The sequence below is a fragment of the Saccharomyces kudriavzevii genome (assembly GCF_947243775.1).
Source record: "Saccharomyces kudriavzevii IFO 1802 strain IFO1802 genome assembly, chromosome: 5".
Taxonomy (NCBI): Eukaryota; Fungi; Ascomycota; class Saccharomycetes; order Saccharomycetales; family Saccharomycetaceae; genus Saccharomyces; species Saccharomyces kudriavzevii.
This window is the reverse complement of record NC_079276.1, coordinates 430,950-457,427: the sequence shown is the minus strand read 5'-3', so window position 1 is coordinate 457,427 and position 26,478 is coordinate 430,950. Positions and strand designations below refer to the sequence as shown.

Genomic DNA, 26,478 nt, shown 5'->3' with positions numbered 1-26,478 from the left:
CAGAAGGGCTAACGGACAAAAATGGCCAACAGTGAGATCAATTTCTTCAAGGGACACCCGAGTTCGAGGCTGCTGCCTCGAGAGGCGGTGATCGAGGCTACTGCGGCTGTGCTGGGCCCTCAGACTAGGGAGTACGATAACGACCCCTGCAATAGGCATCCGCTCACGTACGGTTCCGACGAGGGCGCCCTGTGGGTGCGGGAGCAGATCTGTAGGTTTCTCAATGAGCAGGTGTTCAAGTTCAAAGATGGGGCCCGGACTAGGACACTGGCGCAGCATTTGAATCTGGACAGCGGCGCCTCGTACGGGATGCTGAACATCCTTCTGCAGACGACCCTGCCACACAACGGGTACACCAGACAGGCGTTCATCATCACGCCGACGTATTTCTTGATCAATGACTGCTTCACGGATGCCGGGTTCAAGGGCAAGATAACCGCTATCAACGAGAGGGGCCACGACTCGATTGACTTTGAGTCGTTGATCGCCGCACTGGACCGCCACGAGGCGGAACCGCAGCCCAGAGGCACCACGGAGATCATTCAGGGCTCGAAGCTGAGCAAGAAAATCTTCAAGTACGTCATGTACTGCATTCCGACGTTTGCGAACCCGTCGGGCAATACGTACTCGCTCGAGACCCGACGCAGGCTCATTGACATCGCCCGCCAGTACGACATGCTGGTCATCACCGATGACGTGTACGACATTCTGGACTACACCACCCCTGCCGATGAGCTGCCCTCTCCACCCTTGAGAATGGTGCACATAGATAGAAGCACAGCGGCCTCGAGCGAGGACTCGTTTGGCAACACGGTCTCCAACGCGACGTTCTCCAAGCTGATCGCCCCCGGGCTCAGGTTTGGATACCACGAATCCATCAATGCGAACCTCGCCAGACAGCTCTCCAAGGGGGGTGCGAACGTATCTGGCGGAACGCCCTCGCAGTTGAACTCAATGATCGTGGGCGAGTTGCTGCGTAGCGGTGCCGCCCAGAGGTGCATTGCACATTTGAGGGCCGTGTACTCTGAAAGAGCCGCTGTCCTGACCGCAGCCCTCAAGAAGTGCATGCCGCCGGGAACGGAGATGCCGCCATTGAGGGGTGGCTATTTTGTCTGGATCACCTTGCCGCCAGCGTACAACGCCATGGAGATATCGACCGTTCTTGCCAAGAAGTATAATGTCATCCTGGCCAACGGTTCGAATTTCGAAGTCCTGGGCGACGAGAAAAACTGGGGCCGGTCGTCCTTCAGACTATCCATCAGCTTCCTCGAGACCCATCAGATTGAAAGGGGCATTGAGCTGTTTGGCGCCGCCTGCAAATCCCATGCGATCGCTAATAACATAGTTATATAGAAAGAAATAGGCATATATAATTGAGTCGTGCAGGGGGGTAACTTTACTACGGCCAAGGCAAAGAATTCGGAGAAAGAAATCAAAGAAAGAAATCAAAGAAAAAAGAAAATGAAGTATACAGCGAACAAGTAACATAGGAGAAAGAGTTCTGCTGAAAAAAGAAAGGCATTTACCACTTAACCCTGAAAACTTGCGCCCTACTGCCGCCTAGGTACTCTTTCTTTTTCTCATCCCCCCCCTCCCCCCGATAATGAACATGCAAGACGCTAACAAAGAGGAGTCGTACTCGATGTATCCCAAAACCTCTTCTCCACCACCACCTGCCTCAACCAATATGCAAATTCCCATCTATCAAGCACCTATGCAGATGTATGGCTACACTCAAGCTCCCTATCTGTACCCCACGCAGATGCCCGCTTATTCGTTCAACATGGTTAGCCAAAACCAGCCAATGTACCATCAAGGCAACAGCCCACACCATCTGCCTCCTCAGGGCAGCATAAACGGCGGGAACACCACGAACAACAACATGAGCAAAAAAAAATGGCACTCCAGCAGCGTTGCCAGCAACAATAGTAACAACAACAATGGCCAGGGCGCCAACGCGAGCGGTAGCGGTATGAACTACAACAAGTCTCACGCCTACCACCACAATTACTCGAACAATCATGTTCCCATGATGAGCTCTCCAAACAACGCCAACAGTGCGTCCACGAAAAAACTGACCAATTCTTCGAACGCCAACGGTTCTTCAGCTTCTTCCCCCTCCTTCTCTTCCTACAATTCCTCATCGCAGTATGATTTATATAAGTTTGATGTAACTAAGCTGAAGAATCTCAAGGAAAATTCCTCAAATTCTATTCAATTACCGCTGTTCATAAACACCACCGAAGCGGAATTTGCCGCAGCAAGTGCACAGAGGTACGAATTAAACTTGAAAACTTTAGACTTGTATTCTGAAAGTCTGGAAAATCAGACCGTTGAAAAAAGCGTCGCTCATCGCCATGCGAAAGGTCACAGTATACCGAAACCAATCGAGGAATCAAAGACAGAAGCGGATAAAGAGCAGGAAGACACGGATGACAGAAAACCACCAGCGAGCAAAGATACTCACGAATACCAAAAAAAAATAGAATTAAAGAAGGACGATATCAAACCGGAACATGACGAGAAAGCTATCGAAGAACCTCAACCCGCTACTTTCGACGCCATACCTGATGAGAAAGAAGCAGAAGAGACCGACGAAGAAGACACTTCAAAGACATCTTCCCCCACGCCTGCCGCAGCAAAGTCTTGGTCTGCTATAGCTTCAGATGCAATCAAGAGCAGACAAACAAGTAATAAGTCAGCCTCAGGTTCGACCGCCAGTAAAACACCGACTTCCATGGCAGCCGCAAGCACACCAGCAACAGCCGCAGCCGCAGCCATCATAGCAAAATCTCACTCTCCACTTTTGTCCAAACAACCCCAAAGAAAGGACAAGAAGTACGTTCCACCTTCCACTAAAGGTATCGAGCCACTAGGTTCCATTGCATTGAGAATGTGTTTTGATCCCGATTTCATTACTTACGTGTTACAGAATAAAGACATTGAAAACAAATTCCCGCTCCATTCCATTATTCCGAGGGGTATAATCAACAGAGCCAACATTTGCTTTATGAGTTCCGTCTTACAAGTGTTGCTTTACTGCGAGCCATTTATCGACGTATTGAACGTCCTGAGTACTCGGAATACCAATTCAAGAATTGGGACATCATCCTGTAAATTATTAGATGCCTGTCTGACCATGTATAAACAATTCGACAAGGAAACCTATGAAACATCTTTGGAAAGTGCAGACGATAATGAAAGATCTACAGAAACTGACGCGAAAAAACCGTCGAGGTCCAAAAATTTCCAACACAGCGTCAACGCCGAGGCCGTTAAACCAGATGAATTTTACAAAACTTTATCAACTATTCCAAAATTTAAAGACCTACAATGGGGTCATCAAGAGGATGCCGAAGAATTTTTGACTCATCTACTAGACCAGTTGCATGAAGAATTAATCTCCGCCATTGATGGTTTGAGTGATAATGAAATCCAAAACATGTTGCAAAGTATTAACGATGAACAGTTGAAGATCTTCTTCATCAGAAATCTATCACGTTACGGCAAAGCAGAGTTCATCAAAAATGCCACCCCTAAATTGAAGGAATTGATAGAGACGCATGGTATGATTAATGACGACTCAACTGAAGAAAACGGTTGGCATGAAGTTAGTGGCTCTAGCAAAAGAGGTAAGAAGACCAAGACTGCCGCGAAGAGGACTGTAGAGATTGTTCCATCACCAATTTCCAAGTTGTTTGGTGGTCAATTTAGGTCCGTATTAGATGTACCGAACAATAAAGAATCTCAATCCATTACACTAGACCCTTTCCAAACAATTCAGTTGGACATTTCAGACTCAAGCGTTAATGATTTAGAAACTGCATTCAAAAAGTTTAGCGAATATGAACTATTACCATTTAAATCATCATCAGGTAACGATGTTGAGGCGAAAAAGCAAACCTTCATTGATAAATTACCACAAGTTCTTTTAATCCAATTCAAAAGATTCTCATTCATAAATAATGTGAATAAGGATAATGCAATGACGAACTACAATGCGTACAATGGACGCATTGAAAAAATTAGGAAAAAAATTAAATATGACCACGAATTGATCATTCCTGAGGAATCAATGTCTTCCATTACGCTGAAGAACCATACCTCAGGCGCCGATGATAGAATATATAAACTAACTGGTGTGATTTACCACCACGGCGTAGGCTCTGATGGCGGCCATTACACGGCTGACGTTTATCATAGTGAGCACAATAAGTGGTACAGAATAGATGATGTAAATATCACCGAATTGGAGGACGATGATGTTTTGAAGGGTGGAGAGGAAGCTTCTGATTCGAGAACTGCCTACATTTTAATGTATCAGAAGAAAAATTAGAACGACGAGTAAGTTTTATAGAAGAATACATAGAAGATTATATAGTAAGAACATAATAGTATGCATGACTTGAATGATAATTTTAGAAAAACATACAGTGACATACGTGCATCCGTCAGTAAGTTTGCATCGTGAGTTACAAAAAATGGAAAAAATAAAATTTGATTTCGCCCAGGATCGAACTGGGGACGTTCTGCGTGTTAAGCAGATGCCATAACCAACTAGACCACGGAACCAACTTCATTGAAATGATTGGTGTAAAATATGAAACTGATTCAACACAAAATATTCCATGCTCAGGAACTTACTTACACATTTCGGGATAGCACACCTACGGAATCTTACAACTTTCTGAACACTCCCATTCTTACTCATTCCATGGATGTCCCGTTACATTCATGGTTATGTACTTTAGTCTGATTGAGGTATCTTATCTTCACAACAACAGTTAAATATTCGGAATACCAGCTAGTTGTGCGAGAACCCTCGACCTAAATGGTGAAAACGTATTTTTAGGTTGTGCAACAGCATTGAAAAGAGAGTTACATCACTGAGATTTGGTTATCTAAATTCCCTTCAACTGCCATAATACGTAACTGCATTCGAACGAGAATCATCTGTTGTTCTTCAATGACTAGTACAGCAGATGGAGATTTTTATTGTTGCTATATTTTTATCATATACTGTGTTTGAAAAATGAGTAAATTATGGAACCATTGCAAAATCCAATTGTCATCAAATTAGAGGAAGCTGAAGCGTGAAGATTGATGAAAATTCTTAAGGTGACTTATAGTATATTGTACCTTCCAAGTATCATTGTGTTTCTCAAAAATGGAATCTAGCATCTCCCAAAGAATTCAACTAGTTGACAGACAACTCTTCTCGAAACAATGTTGTCCATGGACAAAAGCAGGGCAAGTCCTAATTGTCTCGACGTGGTAACATCATTGTCTATCATTCTGCCATTGAATATTCCTTGAGTATTTATTCTTGAGGCGGGCCTTAACTTCTCATAACACAGGCAGACATCAGTCTCAACTCAGAAAATAGGAAAAGGGAATAACATAAACAAAAAAAAAGATGAACTTAAACTACACAATATTATGTATACGAATATGATTTGAAAAAAGAAGAACTATAAAGATACATTGAAAAGTGCGATATTAGGAGAGAAAATGCACGCCTATTTTAAAAATTTTCAGTTAAACCCATTCTCCTTATAATAGCATCATAACAGCACCGAACAAACCCAAGGCACTTGGAATTACCTTTGCGTTGGCGGCGTTAGAATTTGTCCCCACATCATGCGTAGAGGAAGCTGAAGTCTCAGAGGCTGGCTTCTCGATGGTACAAGGACAATTTGTTACCGTCAGAGTCGTTGGAGCAGTCACGGTATATGTTGCGTTATTCGTTACGAAAGTTGTTGGTTCAGGGCAATAGGTTGTAAACTCGCTGACAACTTCGTACTGCGTTGTAGTAGCAGTGGAGTTATAGAAAGGTGGAACAGCGGAAGATGGTTCTGGTGCAGGTGTAGCAGTATTGTTACCGGCAATAATGGCATCACTTGATGGCGCCGCGATTACAGAAGAGCTAGAGTTGGACACTAATCCGAAAGCGCTAGAGGCCATAGCCAATGATAGTAGGAACTTTGCGTTAGACAACATTATTAATTTTCAATATGCGATTGTATGATGGTGGGATGGAACCTTCAGAGACAAGGGAAGGAAATCGCAGTAAGAAGATAATTCTGACAAGAGCAAGTCAACCTTTTATATAGATATAGTTACACTTTTTCCAGGGTCAAAAGGGATGGAAAAGTCCTCATATGGGCATCTGGCGCCTTCGAGAAGTTCCATTCTCTATCTGGTAGATGTTCTCCTGAAAGAGGCTATAACAATAGACCTTCTTATGGGCAGAGGGGCGAGGTGAAGATACGTCATTACCAATTCGGGATATCAATTAACCAGATTAGGTAACTCGGTTCCGGGCTTGCCGTAAATTACTCGCGGAATTCGGGTTCGAGGCACGATACGGGCCCCCAATCTCAGCATTGCTTTGCCTCAATACGATGGACTAGTTGAACAACTAGAAAACAGCGAACATAGCAAGCAACAAATTACGGAGATGAGCGATGAGTGCAGTATTTTTTTCTCTTCCCATTCAAGGAATTCTGATGCTTTCCACCACCTGCTCCTATAATGTAGATTGAGACGCGCTCTATAGTAATGTGACTTGAGTGTGAAATAATGGATGGGCAAATCCGCACCATTGGATTTTGTAGCATGAAATAATACTATAAATCATACATGTCTTTCTTTGTATCTTTGCGCTGCCTAGGAAATTTCTTCTCATATGCTCATCTCAACTCCTTTGTGTGCATGAGGAAACTTTCACTGATATTACCTCGATAATGCATTTTCTTCCAAGTCGCGCTCGCGTCAACAAACAAAGGATATGTATGTGTTGGTCGATGACGAGAATATTGCACAAGTAGGTTCAGTTATATAGAGTGCACGAGATATAACCGTTGCGGTAGTGTGTTCGAGAAAACAAAAAGAAGGCTAACTCGCAGGTTTTTATGCAGAAATTTGATTTAGAACTTTCAAAAAGGGCAAACCCTTTACTTTTCTGTCCGGAGCGATACGAAGAATATCCATTAAAATATGATGAACTAAAGCAGTACCTTCTTTCACAAAACCCCTCGCATCCCCATCATAACAATAGACCATACACTTCTATCGATTACTTTGACTATCTTCTATATAGAAGTGAAAATGACGATTCGGAAATTGACCTTGATAAAAAGCTGGTGTCTGAATTTGCCTTATATTGCGTTCAAAAAAAATACTCAAACTCTAGCGACCTGAACCCAACACTTAATGAGTTGTTGAAACTGCAACCGGACTCTACGGAATGGTATGAAACGATGCTGAAAATCCTGGAATCTATCAACACCACAGGGATAAACCAACTGACCAAAGAGAATAATAATATTTTTCCAACTTCTAAAAGAGCCAGGTCTTCCACCAACATGGGCGCTGCGGACAAATTCATTAACGGTTCTAACAATTCTGGCGATGCTAATGATGAGGCAAACGAAATTCTTCAAGAATTGACCTCCTTCTTGATGTCAAACTCCATTCAAAAGGGTATTGATATCAAACCTATTCCATTAGATGACCCTGTGAACTTCTTGAAAAATGGAATAAATTCGATTTTAGACACCTGTGTTAGCCTAGAAAGGAACACGTCGTCACCATCCACCTCACACAGCGGTTCTGCAATTCAAGAGGAAGACTCTTCCAAGAAATTAGAAGGGCTGGAGACGGCATTCAAGGATTTGCAACTGGCCCATAATTTTTTGACTAAGCAATTTGAAAGCGATCGTGCCGAATACGTGCAAGACATTGAAAAACTTACGCGAACTAACAGAGAACTACAAGATAAGCTACTAAATAATCATTCTAGTTTGAATAAAACTGAGAAAAAGCTGTTTGACTTGGAACAGAAAAACAAAGAACTAGAAAAGGCAAATAACAAGTTAAATTCGCATAAACATGTTTTTAGTGTATCGTCGCCGGTGAGTTCACCGGCTACCTGGGATCCGAGTTCACCATCTTCCATAGGAAGCCCTACAAGTGGTTCTGGGTCGCGTTCACTTTCAATCATGTCAGGCGAATTCAAAAAAGTGCTAACGAGTACACAAAGGAAATATGAAAAGGAGTTGTCCGATGAACGAAAACATAGATACAAGCTGGAAAGGGAGTTAGCCCTGCTGAAAAGCGAAAACGTGAAGACCCCATCCGCACGCAATAATGACGATCGATCAGGTATGTTATGAAAAGCGTATGATGCGCATAAACTCCACATTATATAACATACATAAATATACTCTAAAAGACCGTTTTGATATTACAATTGCCTCTTTCTCCTTCCATTTTCTGCCTTTAAAAACCATTACTAATTGAAAAAATAGAACAATAAAAGACTTTTATTCATTTAATCCTTTTTCATTACATTTTTCTGAATTCACTCAGCACAGGGTATATAGCCTCAAAGGCTTGGTAAATTTCTTCTCTTTGCTTGGCACCAGTGAGAACAATCTTACCTGAAACGAAAATTAACAGCACAATTTTTGGTTTCACCATTCTATAAATCAAACCAGGGAACAGTTCCGGCTCATAAGAGGAAAAAGTGCCATGGCTGAATGCCAAACCTTCTAGACGTATGGGGAATTTGACATCACACGAACCGACAATATTCTGTATTTTAAAGTCTGTGAATTTGGCAGCAAACCCAATTTTTTGAATAATTCTCGCATATTTTCTACTGGCTAATTTTGAGTCATCCTCGCTTTTGGCACCGGTAACAACCATTTTCCCTGATGCGAAAATTAAAGCTGTGGTCTTCGGCTCTCTAATACGCATGATGACAGCAGCAAAACGCCTGGGGTTATATTCCGCATTACGGGCATGTAGTGCAACTGTTTTCAAATCCAATCTGCAACCCAAAGTCACGGTGGCCACAATATTTTGCAATGTTGGAACGATACCTGAAGTTGCAGAGGTATCCTTTTCCGACTCTGGGGCTGCTCTCTTTATGTCGTCTTCACTTTGGAAAGTCGTTGCTGGTTTTGTGCCATCTGGATTTTGATTTTCCCATACTTGTCTGGTATTTGGATCAAACACTATCTTGTTTGCCTCCTTAAACTCCTTCAAACGTTCCTCATCGGCCATAACTGAAAAAAACTTAATGTAATACGCTTGTTTTTTGGTCCTAAAGCAAAAGAAAAGAAAATGTAGCCTTTATTTCTTGTTTCCACAGAGTAGTTTTGCTTGATAGCCGTTTTCTTTCTTATATAGTACTTTCCTCTCGATTGTACAGTCCAAAAAACAGTCACTACTGCTATTTCCACGGCGTTTGTTGATTCGTTATCATTAAAAATACCGTCGAGATGAAAATTCACTAACAGTCCTGGACATGGTATGTTTTATATGTTTATAGATCTTCAATTTTTTTTTTCCCAGAACACTCGCGTAAGAGACACCTAAAAATAACTATTTACGGCCCCATGATGAAGTACGTGAAGAGATGAGGTGGATCTACAGAAACAATTGCGACGCCAATATCGAAACGATAAAGGGCAGGCTGAAATCCGTGGCAATTGAACCGTTCCGGAGTGCTTGCAGAGACCATGGACAATTCTAGCGAGAGGCTTAGCATTTCACAAGTGTACCAGTTAGCTCACGAGTACCGGGACCATGCATATTCGGTTGCGAACAGAATCGGTTGCGAGGAGGAGTTGGCGCAATACTATTCCCTAATTAACATGTCTGTGCAGATGTTCCAAATACTGAAGAGGAAATGCGCGCTTTCCGTCGTGGAGGATAGCAAGGTCACTTTTGAAATGGTGGAGTTGCTAATACACGAGACGCATAACTTTGATTTAGCGGAGTTGTACATTTCCAGTTTGAAAGAACGGCTACAGACGCACCAGAACAGCGTAGATTTGGTGGAGGAAATCATGCATTGCGAGTTTTTACTACTGCACGATCTGCCGTTGATGAGAGACACGAGATTCCATTACAAGATTGCGCTGAGAAACTGCAATGAATTGGTGCAGTACATGACAGGTCTGCAAGATGAGATGTATCGAAACTGGGCATCTGTATTCCAGTATGTCGGTGTGACGCTTTGCATCAAACTAAGGCAACATCGTAGGGTGAAGACGAGTTTTGCCGGGATGCTCTCGCAACTGCGGGAGAAGTCGCAATGGAAATGGTTTTTGAACCTGTGTTACGTGAATTATCTACTGGAAGAGAGGTTCCCCATCCCTGAAGCGGCGCTGGACGAGTTGGCAAGCACAGAGTTGAGCACAGTGGGGCCCGGGCTATACGCGTGGAGGCTGGCATTGGAGATGGTGATCCAGGTTTACAAAGACGGCAACATCACCGAGCATTTGAACGAATTCAAGAAGTTTTTCGACGAGAACAAGCAATCATTGGCCGACGATGGGGGCAGGGGGTGCATGATCGGCATTGCGCCAGGGGTGACGCTAAGAGTGGACTTGCCCATGATTTTCCACTACAAGGAATTGAAGAATATCCTGTTGTTGTTGCAGAGCGTCAGCTACATCGTGAATTGCTACGACGAGAAGGGGAACTTCTCGAGGAAGTTCCTGCCCAAGGTGTATTCCACGACACAGAAGCTGATAAAGACCATCGCGGCCGGCGGTGTTTCGATGAACGAGCTGGACTCGCGGATCCAGACGTACAAGCGCATTCTTGAATTTTGCGAGTTTTACAAAGTGTGGGAGGAAACACTGCTGAAGGGGGCCGTGGTGGAGACGGAGTCTCCTAAGCCGGGGCCCTCGCCAGCCTATGTGAAACTGCTACAGGCGATGAAGGTCCAGTTTCAAGGTGGAGAGGCCGCGGAGGAGTACATTCGGCTGGCACACTCAGGCGGCACATCGAGCGAAGTGAAGATGATATCGCTGCTGAATGGCTACACAGTGCAGGCGGCAAGAGTGAGCCGGTCTTCGGCCGACCGGCAGGGCGAGCTCGTGGACCACTGCAACAAGGTGTGGCAGCAGGTGGAGAAACTGCTGCGAGAGACGGATCTGCAGTTCAACCCGATGTGGGAGTGCACTGTGATGCTTCTGTGGCTGTTCAGCCATTTCGAACCATTCAGTTGGAACCCGCTGCCGTGCAGCGACAAGCAGCGCGCCGAATACGTGTCGAAGCTTCGCGAGTTCTACTCCAGGAACAAGTTTGCGGGCACTGGGGACAGCCGGTTCAAGTTGAAGAAGGCCCTGCTGCTGCAGGTGCTAGTGAACTATCTGGGCGGCCGGATGCTGGAGCACGACCTGGGGGAGATCCGCGCGATCTCGGGAAAGTGTTTTGAGATCTGCCGCCAGCAGGGCGGCATGGACAAGGTCCAATACGTGGTCGGCATATGGCATCTAATGAACTGCACGGTGGGGATGCGGGGAAAGGACGTCGCTCTCACAAACGCGAAACTGGAGGCGCTGGTGAGGCAAGTCACCACCAGCGCCAAGAACTAAGAGAAAACATACTTGATTTTTTTTTTCTTTCTTTCTTTCTTTCTTTCTTTTTCTGTCTATTTTTATTGTATTTATTTTTTATTATTGTATTCTTTATATGCACTATACAATTTCGCGCTGTCTTGGAGACCTTTCTACAACGCCTGCGTGGCGGTCTTTTTGCCGCCTGGCACAAGAATGGCGATATTGTTGCCGCTTAAAAGCATTCTGCCGTGGTGCTGCATGACCTTCTCATTCCGGGTCTCGTCCTCCGGATCGATAAGCCACTCGACGGCGTCCTCCAGTATGACGTTGACGAAGTCGTCGAAACCGACCAGCGTGCCCTCGAATTCGCGGTTCGACTGCAGCACGATCAGCACCCTCTGGTTGATTGTTTTGTCTATGACCTCCAAGGGCAAAATCTCCGGTAGACTCATTTTACGCGCTCGTGTTTGTGTGTGCTGTGCTAGGAGAGACCATCCATCCGCTCCAGGCTAGGATGCCTTCTTTTTCCTCTTTTCTTTCGCCTTTAGCTGTTGTTTTGCATCAAAACCCAAGAAAAGAGAAAAGGCCGTTCTGGTTACCCGCGGCGCCTGCTCTTTCCGGCAGCCAGGGTAACCAGAATAATGACCCCAGGTCCGGCTGAAATGCCCAAATACAAAAGAAAAACACACCTTCCTTCTCTCTGTTAGTTTCCTCTGGAGGCAAGAACTAGGCCCGACTAATGGAAGTTGATTAAGATACACAAAACGTAGAACACGCCCTCAACAAAAAATAAAACAAAAAAAATTTCTCTCTTGACCAAACCCAGCACTGACACACGCTCTGCGCCAATCAGCCAGGACGCATCGGGCATTCCTCCCAGGCCAGGGTGCAGAAAGTCAATGCTCCAGGTGCGCGATTACTGCTGTTGCGCTAAACGGGCGGGCACGGTGCGGTGAGTGCTGAGTGCTGACTGCCGACTCACGCTAGACCGCTATTTCCCTCCTTGGCCGCGCAAGCCGTGCCGACAGCGTCGCAGCCAGTGTTAAGGTGGTGCGCTATTCACTCTCTCTCTCTGGCAGAATGGACGAATGCACCCGATTTCTATTTCACTGTTGCAAGGAGCGGTGACAGCGATGGGCTGTAGGTTTGTCTTGAGCCGTTAGTTATATAAAATGCTCAGAGTGAGCAAAAAAATTATGTATAGCGGGACGGTTGCGTCTTGGTAGTCTTGGTGATCGTACGAAGTCATCATCACACACACATACGTCCCGCCATGCCTAACAAAGTTTTCAACGTGGCCGTCTTCTTCGTTGTGTTCAGAGAGTGCTTGGAGGCAGTGATTGTTATTTCCGTGCTGCTGTCGTTTTTGAAGCAGGCAATCGGGGAGCACGACCAGGCGCTATACCGCAAGCTAAGGATCCAGGTCTGGATCGGGGTGTTGCTCGGGTTCATCATCTGTTTGGCCATTGGTGCGGGCTTCATCGGCGCATACTACTCGCTGCAGAAGGACATCTTCGGGAGCGCGGAGGATCTGTGGGAGGGTATTTTCTGTATGATCGCTACGGTGATGATCTCGATGATGGGGATTCCCATGTTGAGAATGAATAAGATGCAGAGTAAGTGGAGAGTGAAGATTGCGCGGTCGCTGGTGGAGATTCCGCACCGTAAGAGAGACTATTTCAAGATTGGGTTCTTGAGTAGAAGATATGCGATGTTCATCTTGCCGTTTATCACCGTCTTGAGAGAGGGTTTGGAGGCCGTTGTGTTTGTTGCCGGTGCTGGTATTACCACGCAGGGCTCCCACGCCTCCGCTTACCCATTGCCCGTCGTGGTCGGTTTGATCTGTGGTGGCCTTGTCGGGTACCTGTTGTACTACGGTGCTTCCAAGTCCTCGCTGCAGATTTTCCTGATTCTATCCACCTCCATCCTGTACCTGATCTCTGCCGGTCTTTTCTCCCGTGGGGCGTGGTACTTCGAAAACTACAGATTCAACCTTGCCAGCGGTGGTGATGCTTCCGAAGGCGGTGACGGAAACGGGTCCTACAACATAAGAAAGGCCGTGTACCACGTCAACTGTTGCAACCCGGAACTGGACAACGGGTGGGATATCTTCAACGCCTTGCTCGGATGGCAAAACACCGGGTACCTGTCGTCCATGCTTTGTTACAACATCTACTGGTTGGTGCTTATCATCGTGCTGAGCCTGATGATCTTCGAAGAAAGACGTGGCCACTTGCCCTTCGCTAAAAACCTGCAATTGAAGCACCTGAACCCGGGATACTGGATCAAGAACAAGAAGAAGCAGGAGTTGACCGAGGAACAGAAGAAACAGTTGTTTGCCAAGATGGAAAACATCAACTTTAACGAAGATGGTGAAATCAACGTTCAAGAGAACTACGAGCTGCCTGAACAAACCACCAGCCATTCCTCATCCCAAGACGTCGTCGCGGACAAGCAACCCCCCCACGTTAAAACAGACTCTCTTTGAGTAGCATGTAATACGCACTGGAACTTTCCCGTCTCTATCTGTCTTTATGAACTATACTGCTACATATCTAATAAATTTTAATATCGTTTATAAACTTGGTCCTGGCTTCTGGGGATGACGCACAGCAAAAGGATGAACGCCGCTTCAAGTGAACATCGAACTTGCGTATTTTTTTTTTTTTTTTTTTTTTTCTTTTCCACTTGCGCCTCACTTCAACAGATCGAGTATTTACCTGTCTATTCTTAGGTACTTCTCCGCAGAGTATGTATATCTCTTTCTTGTTTCTCCACAAAGGAAAGGGTGTAGACGCAATGGGATCAGAACAACCCTCCGGTGAGGTTGGTGAGTCCGCCAAGGATCGGCTCGACAGGCTGAGGTGTCTGGTACAGAAGTTCCTGGACGATGACGACGTGCCACAAGAATCCGCGCCTTTGCTCCAAGAATGCACAGAGGTATGGGCTAGCTACGTAGACGCATGTCATGATATAGCCGTGCGGGCCCCCAGGGAAGACATGAACCATCTGTCGAGGGCGTTCCTCCGATTGAATGAAACGGCGTTCATATATTACATGATTGTACACGCCATCTTGAAAGACACTCTCCCGAACTTGGACGGGTTTCCAAGCACTATTGCCAACAGCGCCAGGAGCTCGTATCGAGAAAGAATGCAACTACTGCAAAATGACCCAAAAATTGAGCAAATTCGCAACGTTATTGAAAACTACCCTAATTTGACGCCCTTGCCAAGCATAGAACCTAGCAAATTGAGCTCAATGTTGCGTTTCCACGGCGGCAGCATCTTGGTCATTGACATACGGCCCAGATCTGAATTCATAAAGGCCCATATTAAGTGCAAAAACATTATATGTATCGAGCCTGTTTCGTTTAAGGACTCTTTTACGGATCAGCAAGTGGGAAAAATCTCTCTGGCCACTTCGCCACAGTCGGAGATCGATCTATTCTCGAATAGGGACACATTCAAGTACATTGTTCTGTATACTGATACCCAGTTGTACGGGGATTTCCACCAAAGACAAACTCGCATTCTGACGAAGATTTTGTGCCAGCATTCTGTCCTTAAGCCACTAGGTGGGACGAAAGTTCTTATATTAGCAAACGGGTTTTCAAACTGGGTTAAACTAGGCGGTGCCTACCAATCATTTACCCCTGACCCAGCACAACTGACGTCGTCGTCTTCAACACCATCTTTTGGCAATCCGCGCGTATCTGCAGAATTGTTTAACCAGAGATCCCATTCTCCACCCAAATGTAAGAGTCCCTCCTTGATTGTAATGAACACGCAATCTCAACCTTTACAGGTAACCGCCCAGACTCCTCAATTGCCCTTATACTATCCAGAAGTGCCCACTATCTCAAAATCAAGACCCGATAAAAACTCTTCGGCCTTTCAAAGTCTCAGTTCTCATCCTTTAATCGCCCTTCCAAAAGTAAACTCTTCGTCATTATTCCCAACTAAGGTTGACGGCATAGAAAAACTATCCGCAAATGTTCGTAATCAACAGATTGATCCTTATTTGCCCTCGGCATCTAATGTAATCCCGCCACGTATTCCGCCTTTACCACAACAGAATTTATCACCACCAAAACACGCCATTTTTAACAACTCACAAGCGTTTGATCTCGATTTTATTGTAGGATTAGAGAATATGGGTAATTGCTGTTACATGAATTGTATACTTCAATGTTTGGTGGGGACACATGACTTGACTCGAATGTTTTTGGACAACACCTATTTGAATTTCATCAATTTTGGTAACACAAGAGGCTCCAAGGGATTACTTGCTAAAAATTATGCCACTCTGGTCCACAATATGCACAGACATGGTGCTTTTAAGCCTCCCCACTCAAGAACAACCCCAGTGCAGACCCTTCAGTTTAAAAAAGTTTGTGGCCACATTAATTCCATTTATAGTGATTCGATGCAGCAGGATTGTCAGGAATTTTGTCAATTTTTACTTGATGGATTGCATGAAGATTTGAACCAGAATGGCGGGAAAAAGCATCTTAAACAGTTGTCTGAACAGGAAGAACGAATGAGAGAGAGTATGTCCATACGGAAAGCTAGTGCTCTTGAGTGGGAAAGATTTCTACTTACCGACTTCAGTGCAATAATCGACTTGTTCCAAGGGCAATACGCATCTAGACTTCAATGCCAAGCCTGCGAACATACTTCTACAACCTATCAAACATTTTCTGTTCTTTCTGTTCCTGTTCCACGTATTAGAACCTGCAATATATTGGATTGCTTTAGGGAATTCACTAAATGCGAAAAGTTGGGTGTCGATGAACAATGGTCGTGTTCCAAATGCCTGAAAAAACAACCTTCCACCAAGCAGCTCAAGATTACCAGGTTGCCAAAAAAACTAATTATTAACTTGAAAAGGTTTGATAATCAAATGAATAAAAACAACGTGTTTGTACAATATCCTTGTTTCTTGGATCTCACACCATATTGGGCCAGAGATTTCAATCATGAATCCATAGTCAATGAAGATATCCCCACTAGAGGCCAAATCCCACCATTTAGATATAGACTGTATGGAGTTGCATGTCATTCAGGAAGCTTATATGGTGGGCATTATACTTCGTACGTCTACAAGGGACCCCAGAAAGGTTGGTATTTTTTCGATGACTCAGTATATTGCCCCATAAGGTTCAACGATGAGTTTATTACACCTAATGCATATGTTTTATTCTACGAAAGAATATTTTGAACGATTTTAACCTCTTGCGACATATGATTGGTGAATCTAAGGGTACATGAACAATTTGCATTCTATATACTTGACAGAAGTATCCTTATATAATAAAAAAACTAAAAATAAAAGCCTTCTAGTCCAAGTACGCTACTGTCCATTTAGGTAATGAGCTACTAATTTGCATGCTTTCCACAATATCAGTAATTGCTCACTGGAAAAGGAGCGATGCTGCAAATTCTGCATTTCCATTAGTTTGCTTTAGCGCGGTGACAACAGCATCCCTAGGAAATCCTAAATCCATCAGCTGTTTGATTGTTTGTTCGGGAAATGGTCTCGCTGCTGTGCCTGCAACACCGCCAGTGCTTGTTCCCGTAGGTGTTGGTAGCGTGCCCGTCCTTGGAGCAAGAGCTGGAACAGCACCAGGTTGTGGTTTTAAACTTGTACTGGTCTTGGTGGGCGCAATTGGCCTATTAGAAGAAGTTGTAATTGATGTAGGGGTTGGCAATTCCTCTTGAATACTTTTTGGTATCTCTGCCTCACTTAAGAATTTTGTCTCCACTTCGGCTATTTTAAGTACGTTTTCCTTCAAGTCCACACAAGCCAAATGCCTTTTTAACATGTCCAGCCCAATTAAAACATCAATATCTGTATCCAGAACGGTAAAACTACATGGAATATACTGCGTTTCTATTTTTACCTGGGTTTGGTGAATTCTACCTATAATTTTACCCGTTCCCACACCACGAGCTTCCCCAATGAATCTCTTGTCAATCAATTTCGTTGAACCAGTTTTTTCCGCTAATCTAGTGGACATGATTGTTGTTTGAGCACCAGTATCTACAAATGCTTTGACAGGGTAGTTATTTATTTCAATGTTAATATAAAGCATAGGGACTTGAGTGAACACTTCAGGCGTATATTCGATGGCATTACGCAACTGTTCATCGATCGCCTGTTGATTTGCGAGCTCAGTAATTCTTTTCTTATTATCGGGATCTTCAGGATTAGCCATTAGTCTATTATATTCATCTTGAGGGATGCCGAACGGGTTCATCGCGGCGTTATAACCACCATAACGTCTCTGTAAAATAAGTTGGCCCAGTTGTTCCCTAAACAGCTGTTGATCATTTATTAACTCGTTTAGACCAGGGATTTGTAAAATTAATTGTGATCTTAGCATTTGGTTACTTAGCAACTCTTGCCTAAATTGCTCGATAAATGCCTCATCAGATAAAGTGGGAGTATCTGTCCGAATGGAGTCATATGTCTTGCCTCTAATTAATAGTAAGTCGTCAGTTTTGAGCCCCAATTCTTTTAAACATTGACTGTTGTTTGGGTCCAAAATATCCATATTGAAGTACAGGTCGTGCTTAGCCTCGTCAAAACCACAATCTGCCTGTAGTAACGCTTTTAGATCAGATAAAGCCATATCTTCACTGACTTCAATTGGGCCGTATATTTCGCCAGTGAGTTCATTTGAAATTGTCAAATCCATCCGTGTGTATATTTGGGCTGCCTTTGGTGATATATATCTATCCCCTTTCCCGGTGTCAATCAGGCTTTTCTGTTGTGTGTCTTTTATACTATTAATTTGGTTTCGGTGGCAATGCATCCCTCAAGGCGGGGTCGCGACAGAAATTCGTACATTAGATGCGTATCATTCAAGAATCAATGAGTTTAGCCACGGCGACTCGATATCATCAAGAGAAGTTGTATTTCCGGCTTCAAATTGTATTCACAAGTAGAACAGATCTTTCAATGAAACTAAAAAGAGATCATAATGAGCTAACAAAGGCAGACGGCGCTACAGAGATAGTGAAAGAATTGGAGACTCAGGCCGTGAAGATTGCTCTTCCTGAGGAATATAGCGCTAGACATGAAGAAAAATTTAACACAGCCTGTCAATACATATTGGGGGTAGATCCGTCGCTTTTGCCCTTTCTGAAAGATAATGAATTCACGCTGTATTCAAAAAAGACTCAGGTTTCTAACACACTTGAGGACTATTTTACTAGACTGGCAAGTACAATTTTATCTCAGCAGATTAGTGGTCTAGCAGCAAAAAGTATCAAGGCAAGAGTTGTTGACCTTTATGGTGGCACATTTCCGGACTACAAAGTGCTTTTCAAGGACTTCAGAGATCCAGTAAAAAGCGCAGAAATTGCCAAGTGTGGCCTAAGTAAAAGGAAAATAGTGTATCTGGAATCTCTCGCTGCCTATTTTGCTGAGAGTGATAGGGATATTGAAAAGCTTTTCGGTCAAGAAGATAACGATGAGGAAGTGATCAACAGCCTAGTCACGAACGTGAAGGGCATAGGCCCATGGAGCGCTAAAATGTTCTTAATATCCGGACTAAAGCGAATGGATGTATTTGCCCCGGAAGATCTGGGTATTGCCAGGGGATTTTCAAGATATCTTTCAGATAAGCCAGAACTAGAAAAGGAACTGATGCGTGAAAGGGGAGTCGTGAAAAAAAGTAAAATAAAACATAAAAAATACAACTGGAAGATATATGATGATGATGTAATGGAGAAATGCTCTGAAAGGTTTGCTCCTTACAGATCTGTGTTTATGTTCATACTGTGGAGACTCTCGAGCACCAATACCGAGGCTATGATGAAGGCAGAAAAGGATTTTGTAAAGTCTTAGAGTTAAGATATCATGTATTACTGACATTTATATAAATATGAAATAAATAGACCCTATTATTATGTGCAATTCCCACTTAAAAAAACATATTTACAGCATCTTGTAGGAGTAACTCAAGATATAATAAGAGGACAAACACGCATACTATTTAATCACTGAGGGTGCATGATAGAGAAGAGGAAACAAAATCGGTGATCATCACCAAGCATTCCAGGATTATTACAATGGTTTTGAGGCTAGTTTGGAGGCTTCGCTTAGAATTTTGCCGCTAGTGACTTTACTTGAATGTGGCAAAGTAATGATCATATTCCTCATTGAAGCCCTCGGCTTCCGTAATTGAGAGGCAAAGACCAAAGAACTTGTAAGCAACGCCAAAGCACCAGCTTGATGGATAGATGCTAATGAGACCGGGACTAGATATAATATGGTTAAAACACCAAGGGTGGCTTGTAGAGTAACGACACCCATCATGATACGTAGAGAAGTCATTGCGCTCTTTGGAATGACAGTCTTCTTTTTGATAGCGTACAAATGCGCGGCTAAAACCGATGTAAATGCAACGTAGGCACATGTTCTATGAACCAACTGAACTGTTACTGGATTTTCCAGCAAATTTCTCCACCATAGATCTTTCTTGTCCTCTCTTCGAGAGAAGTTTTCGTCCATTAATTCACGAGAACTGGGAAACCAATGTTCACCCATTTTTGGCCATGTATTGTAGATCCAACCAGCATCTAAACCGGCTACCATACCCCCACTCATAGCAGTTAAGAAGGACACCGCTAATAAAGCCAAAGATACCTTTCTCATCGGCCGAATTGCAGGACTATCCAATTTTTTGAAGAGATTTAAGGCTTGAACAGGATTCTTAATCCATTTGCATTCTCTCAAGATCTCTAGACCAGTCCAAAGCATACCCATATACAAGAAGAATGCGGTACCTAAATGCGTGGTCAGCCTGTACTGAGAGACAGTAGGCTTTGATTTTCTTTCATCTAACTGCTCTTGATCAAGACCCGATTTCACCATCCACCAACCAACAAATCCTTGTAGACCCAACAGGCTCGCTAATCCAAATAATCTCTTATTAACATGGCCCGAAGTTTTCTTAGACATGGCGAAGTATACCGCAGGTAAAATGAAAACTACACCAATGGCACGCCCCCACAATCTATGAACCCATTCCATGAAGAAGATGAACTTAAATTCGTCCAAATCAATATGAGAATTCAATAACTTAAATTCTGGTGATTCCTTGTACTTGATGAACTCTTCCTCCCATTCCTTTTGGTTCATAGGAGGAAGGGTACCTGTGACAGGTTTCCATTCGGTAATACTCAATCCGGATTCTGTTAGCCTGGTCAATCCACCAAGAACAACAATCCCAAAGACTAGCCCAGAAGTACCGATTAACCAGTAAGCGACATTCTTTGAAGTTTTCAGACGTGATTCAATAGGATTCGACTCTGAAGCTACATGAGGCCTCAAAACGGGGGAAGAGAACCAAAATGGACGGGTGCTCACAGATGTCCTAAAATTGAAAGGCGGAGCTTTTCTCACTTGCTGTCTAGCAAAGGAAAGATTTCTCGAGGCCGTAACGCTTTGCCAAGCCAAACGACTCGGAGCTCTCGTTAATAGCTTAACTGCTTGTCTGCCCACTTCTACGTTTCTAAAAAGCATGACGTTGGTAGTTACAACTTTCTTGCGCTATATATATATGAATATATATAGTGGTGTCCAACTAACAACAAGGAATTAGCTTAAAATGAAGAGAACGATCAAGTGCTTTAAAAGGCAAGTGATTCATATATTGCAAAACAATAGCCTTTTAGTAATCAGGGTTTCTTTTTTTGCTCCTTATAATATACGAAATATCCGAAGGCCGTAAGCCGCGATAATTGCGAATCTTAGCCCTACCATATTCTCTTAGAAACCATCTTATAGCGAGCGACATTCTCAAGGGATCGTGGACTCTTGGAGTCCTTCTGTCTTCTGATATCATTCAAACTAGGAGGATTATGTAGAGCAGGCCAAGATTCCCTTTTCTGAATCGAAGACGTTGGCTGGGTCCCTATTTCATTCTCTTTATTGTGATCTGAATGCAATGCAATTCTGGTAGTGACATCGATCTTACCCATGCCACCCGAAAGTAGGCCAGGAACATAGTCATTCTCGGTAACAGTAGTGTTGAGCTTTTGGTTTGCGGATTGCTGTTCTATGCGTTTGCCCCACTTGATCAGGACAAGATCTAGTACAAATTTCGTCAGCAATGCAAGCAAAAATACCAAGCCACCTATGAAAAAAATCCTGAATAATGATGGAAGGTAAGAAGATTCCGGTGATTTGAAAAGCGTCGGCCTGACCATGACAATGAAAAGAATAACCAACGCAGGTAAAGACAGTCCTAGTCTATCTTCAAATTTGTGCGTTCTGGTGGAATAGTCTTTGTATACAATAAGATAGAACTTATCGTATATCTGTGGACGGATGCGATTGAACTTTGTGATGTATGCATGCTTGGCCCAATCCACTATGACCTCGCTTCCCACGACGCTAACCATTGGCCCACAGAGGATGTTAATGACGACTGACAATGTCGAACGTGGATTCCATATATTGATACTTGTACTTGATAGTGAGGATGTCCACGATCGGAGGTTTCTAAGACCAATGATTGACAATAATAGGGTCAACTTAAATCTCTCTACCACGTCTGCAATAGTGATTTGGAAAAAGCCTTCTTTGTCGAATTTTTTCAATACCGATGATTTAATTTCTGCAAACTGCATGGACAGAAGTAAAGTCAGCAAAGCATTGGAATACGAATTTACAGCTATGTTTAATGAAATCGCTTGGTAGACCAGCACATAACCGTGTATAGTCACATAAAGTAAGCTAATTGACAACAATAGGCACTTGTGTAGAAACATCCGTTGAGAGTTTTTTCTAGAAAGCATAACTGTGAACAAGCTTTGACCCAGGCTTGCCAACATTTTGTCTGCCATTTCCAGTACACTGAATAGCATATAGAGCTTCATTGCGCTTTGTCGTCTTATCCTGTGGTATAGCTTCGATGTATCTAATTTGCTCAACAAAATGGACGATATCACTATGATGAAAATCATACACCTCTCTTTATATTCCGTTGAAGTTATCTTGTATCTGAAGGGTATCTTACGTTTATGTCCAAACCTCTGTTGTGAGTGATAGTGCTGACGATAGCTCTTAAACTGTTTCACATATCCCTTTATCAGTCGTATCGGTAATACAGTAAAGTAATACAGGAAACAATCCAGGCTTGTTAAGAGTGCAAAGAGCATGAATTTTTCCAGGAAGAGCGGTATTCTTACCATGTTCAGCAGTTGCTCTAACTCATAATCATCCTCTTGTTCTTCTTCATGTTCCGCTTCACTCCTATTTTCGTGCTCTTCGATACCTTTGTGTCTATCAACAGTGTTCCATAGGAAGGACCATTTTTTGTCCAGCTGTGAAATTATCTGTATAGCTGGCGGGGCACTATTTCTTCTAAGTAAACGCTTTTTTGTTTTGTCCTTTACTATCTCTATATCCTTGTTTTGCATGAGAACACTGACCGTCTAGGATTATTCGGCAGGACAGATGTATAGACACTTTTCTACGCGAGTTCAACTAGCCTTTTCTAGCTGTTTATTGATAGCATTATGCCATCGAAAAGTAGCAAGTTTTCTCTTTTCACCTCTTCCCGATATTTTTGTCCGAAATAGGAATACTACAATACAAACTCAGCTAGCATTCGTAAGTGGGCTGACAGCAATGCAAAGAAGAGAGGAGAAATCTTAAGAGAGTGGAGTAGTTCATAAGCATTTCCAGTTTAGAGTCTATAGGCAAACCCTATTACTTTAGAAAAATAGACCGAAATTAACAATTGCAGGAATGGCGACAATTGAAGATATAAAGGAAACGGCGTTAATCCCCTTCCAAAAGCACAGGCAACTTTCCATGCATGAAGCAGAAGTAATAACTTTGGAGATTATAGGCCTATTGTGTGATTCAGAATGTAAGGATGAAAAGACACTTAAATATCTTAGTCGGTTTCTCACTCCCGATATGTATCAAGATTTAGTGGATGAGAGGAATCTTAACAAAAGATGCGGATATCCCCTTTGTGGGAAATCACCAGAAAGGATACGTGATCCTTTTTCAATGAGTGACACCACTAAGAAATTTTTGTTAGAAAATAATCCATATGCATATTTATCACACTTTTGTAGCAAGTTTCACTTTAGGTGCTCCCAATTTTATCAAGTTCAACTATCGGATGAAGCTTTGTTTGCAAGAACTGGGGTTCATTTATTTGAAGATCCTGAACAGGACAAGCACGATATAGACTTCAAGATAACCTTGTTCGAGGAACTGTTAAGGGAGAAGGCGTCCGAAGAAGATATCAAATCATTGATATCAGGTCTTAAGAAATTAGGATTGAATGCCGACGATGAGAATACAAATAAAAACGATACCGAGTTAGAAGACGACTTATCGAAGTGGTTAGCACAAATCAAGATTGTTGAGAATGATAATCCTAGCGTTTTAGGGGATTTCACGAAGGAAGATTGATCTGTTTGCATTTAAACTCATCTTTGTAAAACAAGTTTTGGACGATTTATTTAGTATAGAACAGGTTTATTCATTATTACGGGTTTTATATTTTTGTCAGTTATCTTCGCAGTTTAAGATTGAATTAAGTATCTTTTAGCTGTGCAAGAGAGGAAATACTATTAATGATATATGATCGGAGAGTAGTTCGCGATATTCTAACTTCAAGAGCGTGTCTCCAAGCTGAATGTTTCTGTTTCGTTTGCTTAGGCATTTTTATGTTTGGAACCTGTAAGGCCGTAAAGACTGGCCGATTATCATTGCCCGCACACGTAAACTATAGTAACCGTGCGAAATGTTCAGATAGTATACTAAAGTGTACTTTGTATATTCTACACTGACATCATATATGTTGTAGGTACAACAAGGTGAGCGGAAAATCGGTGCGGCCTGAAGTTAAAAATCTATTAATTGAATATTACCTTTGATTTATGTTGAAATTTAGTAGTATTAATTAGGGATAAAGGCGAAACTCTTTCCTATACTATATAAGAGAGGTATGTAAAGCGCACGCCGATGGGACATGTTAAGTATGTTCAATATAATAATAAACTAGGGAATTTATTGTAAGTTCAATGTAACGACTCATATCATTTATATATATAAATTCCAAGTTGATGTTCAATTAATGGATCTTTGACTCCAAGTGCACCCATCAATAGAACGTCATTTCAACATTCTTCATCCTGAAACAAGGACTAGTTATATGAATAATGATGAACCTACTTGCTCCAACAATAGGAATGGTCAGTTTATGCACTACTTTATACAATCAACTACCAAAAATACACTCGAGTAATAGCTGGCCAAAAAAGAATGGTCTCTAGCGGGATCGAACCGCTGATCCCCGCGTTATTAGCACGGTGCCTTAACCAACTGGGCCAAGAGACCAGTAATTTATACTTTGGGACCAGTAGAAGACTAATTCATGGCAAGAAACTTTGTTCTATTTCCATCCATCCAATTTATCTTGCGGTTCCGCGAGACATCACTATTAATATCGGTTGATTGCTAATGCAACAGAAATTACAGTAACGATTAATGACGTATAAAATGAGAATATCTACAATATCACGTAGAATTGTCAAATCCATGAGAAGAGCTTCTAGTATATTCCACATACATAGCAAATCGATCTTATCAAAAATGAAATGCCAACAATTGTCACAGAATTTTACTGGGAAGTAGTTACATCGGACATATTCAATACGTTCAATCGGCGTATGCTCTGCTGTTATTCTTGATTAAATACTGCTAGTCATCCACAGTTTCGTCTAAGACAGAGTACCTCACTGAAGAATGATATGCGCCGCACGCAGAGCTAGTTTGTTCCACCCATGACAGCAATATTGCTTAGCATAGTGTTGGAACAAGTAGGTTCATCATTATTCACATGAGTAAACATCATTACTATCTGAGGTATTCAGATTGTATTCTAAGGTGGTATTTCGTATATGCTACACAGATGTCCTATCTTTAGTAGAATGAAGGGATGCTAAACGAGCTGTTCGAAGAGTGAGTGGGCTTAACTGAAAACAAAGATCCATTGATTGAACATCAACTTGGAATTTATATATAAATGATATGAGTTGTTACATTGAACTTATAGTAAATTCCCTAGTTTATTCTTATGTTGAACATACTTAATATGTCCAATCGGCGTGTGTTTTATATACCTCTCTTATATAAGTATAAGAAAGATTTCTGCTTTTATTCTTAATTAATACTACTAATTGTCAACACATAGAAAGTGTGAATCTTGTGTTTTTCTCCTGAATGTAATAATCTAAAAACATCAATGATAGTCTTTGTTGGAACAATAATCAACCATCCATCAATTACTAGTACAGCTGATTAATACATTCAATCACGTAGCTAGAAGATTATCATATACGGTGTTAAGAAGATGACAAAAATTATTAGACCAGTGAAATAAGATTCAGAACAGTCATCAAATTTAGTGGAAGCTGAAGTGCAAGAATTGATAATGTAATAGGATCAATGAATAAAGACGTATAAAATGAAGAAAGAAATAAGGATAAGATTATGTAAAAGTGTTGATTCCCTTTCGTGAATTCCTAAATCCATGAGGAGAACTTCTAGTATATCCTATATACATAATATTATTAACCTTATCAAAAATGGAATCCCAACAAATGTCACAAGAATTTAATGGTCAATAGTCTTAACCTGTAGTACTAGTTGATTCTATCAAAAAGCCACCACTCATCTAAATCATCGGGAACGTAACCATGCACACACATATGTGAAAAAAGAGCAGGAAAAAAAATGTGGTTCAGAACACACAACCATCCCCGAGGGAATGGCACAATGTGCGAGTAAATCCTGATGGCACCGCCAACTTGAATCGCCGAAACGATCAACTTGCACGATTATCCGACTGATATGTGCTATCCCGGCCGCCTCCATCACGGGTCACCTTTGCTGACGCTGGATAAAACTCCCCTAACAGCGGTGAAGGTGGAGCCCCAAAGGGACCCACAACTACCTTGCCGCACCAGACAGAGAGACGGATTCCTCACGCCTCCTGCCAACGGGCTGCCCGCAAAGATCGATTTATTAAAGCCGGGACACTACAGATAGGACTCCCCCGCCTCCGAGCAGA

The 26,478-nt window shown here is 42.7% G+C and overlaps 14 protein-coding genes and 2 non-coding genes across 16 annotated transcripts; 8 read left to right on the top strand and 8 right to left on the bottom strand.

The window, feature by feature from the left end:
* Positions 1–21: 21 nt before the first annotated feature.
* SKDI05G2320 (2-aminoadipate transaminase) lies at positions 22–1,353 on the top strand (the record flags this gene model as incomplete). The annotated part of the gene is made up of 1 exon (XM_056227564.1): positions 22–1,353. The coding sequence occupies one exon, from the start codon at positions 22–24 to the stop codon at positions 1,351–1,353; it is 1,332 nt and encodes a 443-aa protein (XP_056087373.1).
* Positions 1,354–1,603: 250 nt separating this feature from the next.
* On the top strand, positions 1,604–4,336 carry UBP3 (mRNA-binding ubiquitin-specific protease UBP3; the record flags this gene model as incomplete). The annotated part of the gene is made up of 1 exon (XM_056227563.1): positions 1,604–4,336. One exon carries the CDS (start codon positions 1,604–1,606, stop codon positions 4,334–4,336), a length of 2,733 nt encoding a protein of 910 aa, XP_056087372.1.
* A 162-nt stretch (positions 4,337–4,498) lies between these two features.
* On the bottom strand, positions 4,499–4,572 carry Skdi_5.trna17V. The gene has a single exon. It is a non-coding gene; the product is annotated as a tRNA-Val (tRNA).
* Positions 4,573–5,553: 981 nt separating this feature from the next.
* SPI1 (Spi1p) lies at positions 5,554–6,000 on the bottom strand (the record flags this gene model as incomplete). The annotated part of the gene is made up of 1 exon (XM_056227562.1): positions 5,554–6,000. One exon carries the CDS (start codon positions 5,998–6,000, stop codon positions 5,554–5,556), a length of 447 nt encoding a protein of 148 aa, XP_056087371.1.
* A 914-nt stretch (positions 6,001–6,914) lies between these two features.
* PEA2 (Pea2p) lies at positions 6,915–8,177 on the top strand (the record flags this gene model as incomplete). The annotated part of the gene is made up of 1 exon (XM_056227561.1): positions 6,915–8,177. One exon carries the CDS (start codon positions 6,915–6,917, stop codon positions 8,175–8,177), a length of 1,263 nt encoding a protein of 420 aa, XP_056087370.1.
* A 172-nt stretch (positions 8,178–8,349) lies between these two features.
* On the bottom strand, positions 8,350–9,072 carry SPT15 (TATA-binding protein; the record flags this gene model as incomplete). The annotated part of the gene is made up of 1 exon (XM_056227560.1): positions 8,350–9,072. The coding sequence occupies one exon, from the start codon at positions 9,070–9,072 to the stop codon at positions 8,350–8,352; it is 723 nt and encodes a 240-aa protein (XP_056087369.1).
* A 458-nt stretch (positions 9,073–9,530) lies between these two features.
* Positions 9,531–11,399, top strand: SCC4 (cohesin-loading factor complex subunit SCC4; the record flags this gene model as incomplete). The annotated part of the gene is made up of 1 exon (XM_056227558.1): positions 9,531–11,399. The coding sequence occupies one exon, from the start codon at positions 9,531–9,533 to the stop codon at positions 11,397–11,399; it is 1,869 nt and encodes a 622-aa protein (XP_056087368.1).
* Positions 11,400–11,533: 134 nt separating this feature from the next.
* On the bottom strand, positions 11,534–11,815 carry LSM5 (RNA-binding protein LSM5; the record flags this gene model as incomplete). The annotated part of the gene is made up of 1 exon (XM_056227557.1): positions 11,534–11,815. One exon carries the CDS (start codon positions 11,813–11,815, stop codon positions 11,534–11,536), a length of 282 nt encoding a protein of 93 aa, XP_056087367.1.
* Positions 11,816–12,636: 821 nt separating this feature from the next.
* FTR1 (high-affinity iron permease FTR1) lies at positions 12,637–13,851 on the top strand (the record flags this gene model as incomplete). Its single annotated transcript, XM_056227556.1, has 1 exon — positions 12,637–13,851. One exon carries the CDS (start codon positions 12,637–12,639, stop codon positions 13,849–13,851), a length of 1,215 nt encoding a protein of 404 aa, XP_056087366.1.
* Positions 13,852–14,162: 311 nt separating this feature from the next.
* UBP5 (putative ubiquitin-specific protease UBP5) lies at positions 14,163–16,586 on the top strand (the record flags this gene model as incomplete). Its single annotated transcript, XM_056227555.1, has 1 exon — positions 14,163–16,586. The coding sequence occupies one exon, from the start codon at positions 14,163–14,165 to the stop codon at positions 16,584–16,586; it is 2,424 nt and encodes an 807-aa protein (XP_056087365.1).
* A 193-nt stretch (positions 16,587–16,779) lies between these two features.
* On the bottom strand, positions 16,780–18,066 carry DDI1 (Ddi1p; the record flags this gene model as incomplete). The annotated part of the gene is made up of 1 exon (XM_056227554.1): positions 16,780–18,066. One exon carries the CDS (start codon positions 18,064–18,066, stop codon positions 16,780–16,782), a length of 1,287 nt encoding a protein of 428 aa, XP_056087364.1.
* Positions 18,067–18,329: 263 nt separating this feature from the next.
* On the top strand, positions 18,330–19,220 carry MAG1 (DNA-3-methyladenine glycosylase II; the record flags this gene model as incomplete). The annotated part of the gene is made up of 1 exon (XM_056227553.1): positions 18,330–19,220. The coding sequence occupies one exon, from the start codon at positions 18,330–18,332 to the stop codon at positions 19,218–19,220; it is 891 nt and encodes a 296-aa protein (XP_056087363.1).
* Positions 19,221–19,439: 219 nt separating this feature from the next.
* COX15 (Cox15p) lies at positions 19,440–20,900 on the bottom strand (the record flags this gene model as incomplete). Its single annotated transcript, XM_056227552.1, has 1 exon — positions 19,440–20,900. One exon carries the CDS (start codon positions 20,898–20,900, stop codon positions 19,440–19,442), a length of 1,461 nt encoding a protein of 486 aa, XP_056087362.1.
* A 233-nt stretch (positions 20,901–21,133) lies between these two features.
* Positions 21,134–22,801, bottom strand: EMP65 (Emp65p; the record flags this gene model as incomplete). Its single annotated transcript, XM_056227551.1, has 1 exon — positions 21,134–22,801. The coding sequence occupies one exon, from the start codon at positions 22,799–22,801 to the stop codon at positions 21,134–21,136; it is 1,668 nt and encodes a 555-aa protein (XP_056087361.1).
* Positions 22,802–23,132: 331 nt separating this feature from the next.
* Positions 23,133–23,813, top strand: RTR1 (RNA polymerase II subunit B1 CTD phosphatase RTR1; the record flags this gene model as incomplete). Its single annotated transcript, XM_056227550.1, has 1 exon — positions 23,133–23,813. One exon carries the CDS (start codon positions 23,133–23,135, stop codon positions 23,811–23,813), a length of 681 nt encoding a protein of 226 aa, XP_056087360.1.
* Positions 23,814–24,669: 856 nt separating this feature from the next.
* On the bottom strand, positions 24,670–24,743 carry Skdi_5.trna16I. The gene has a single exon. It is a non-coding gene; the product is annotated as a tRNA-Ile (tRNA).
* Between the last annotated feature and the right edge of the window lie 1,735 nt (positions 24,744–26,478).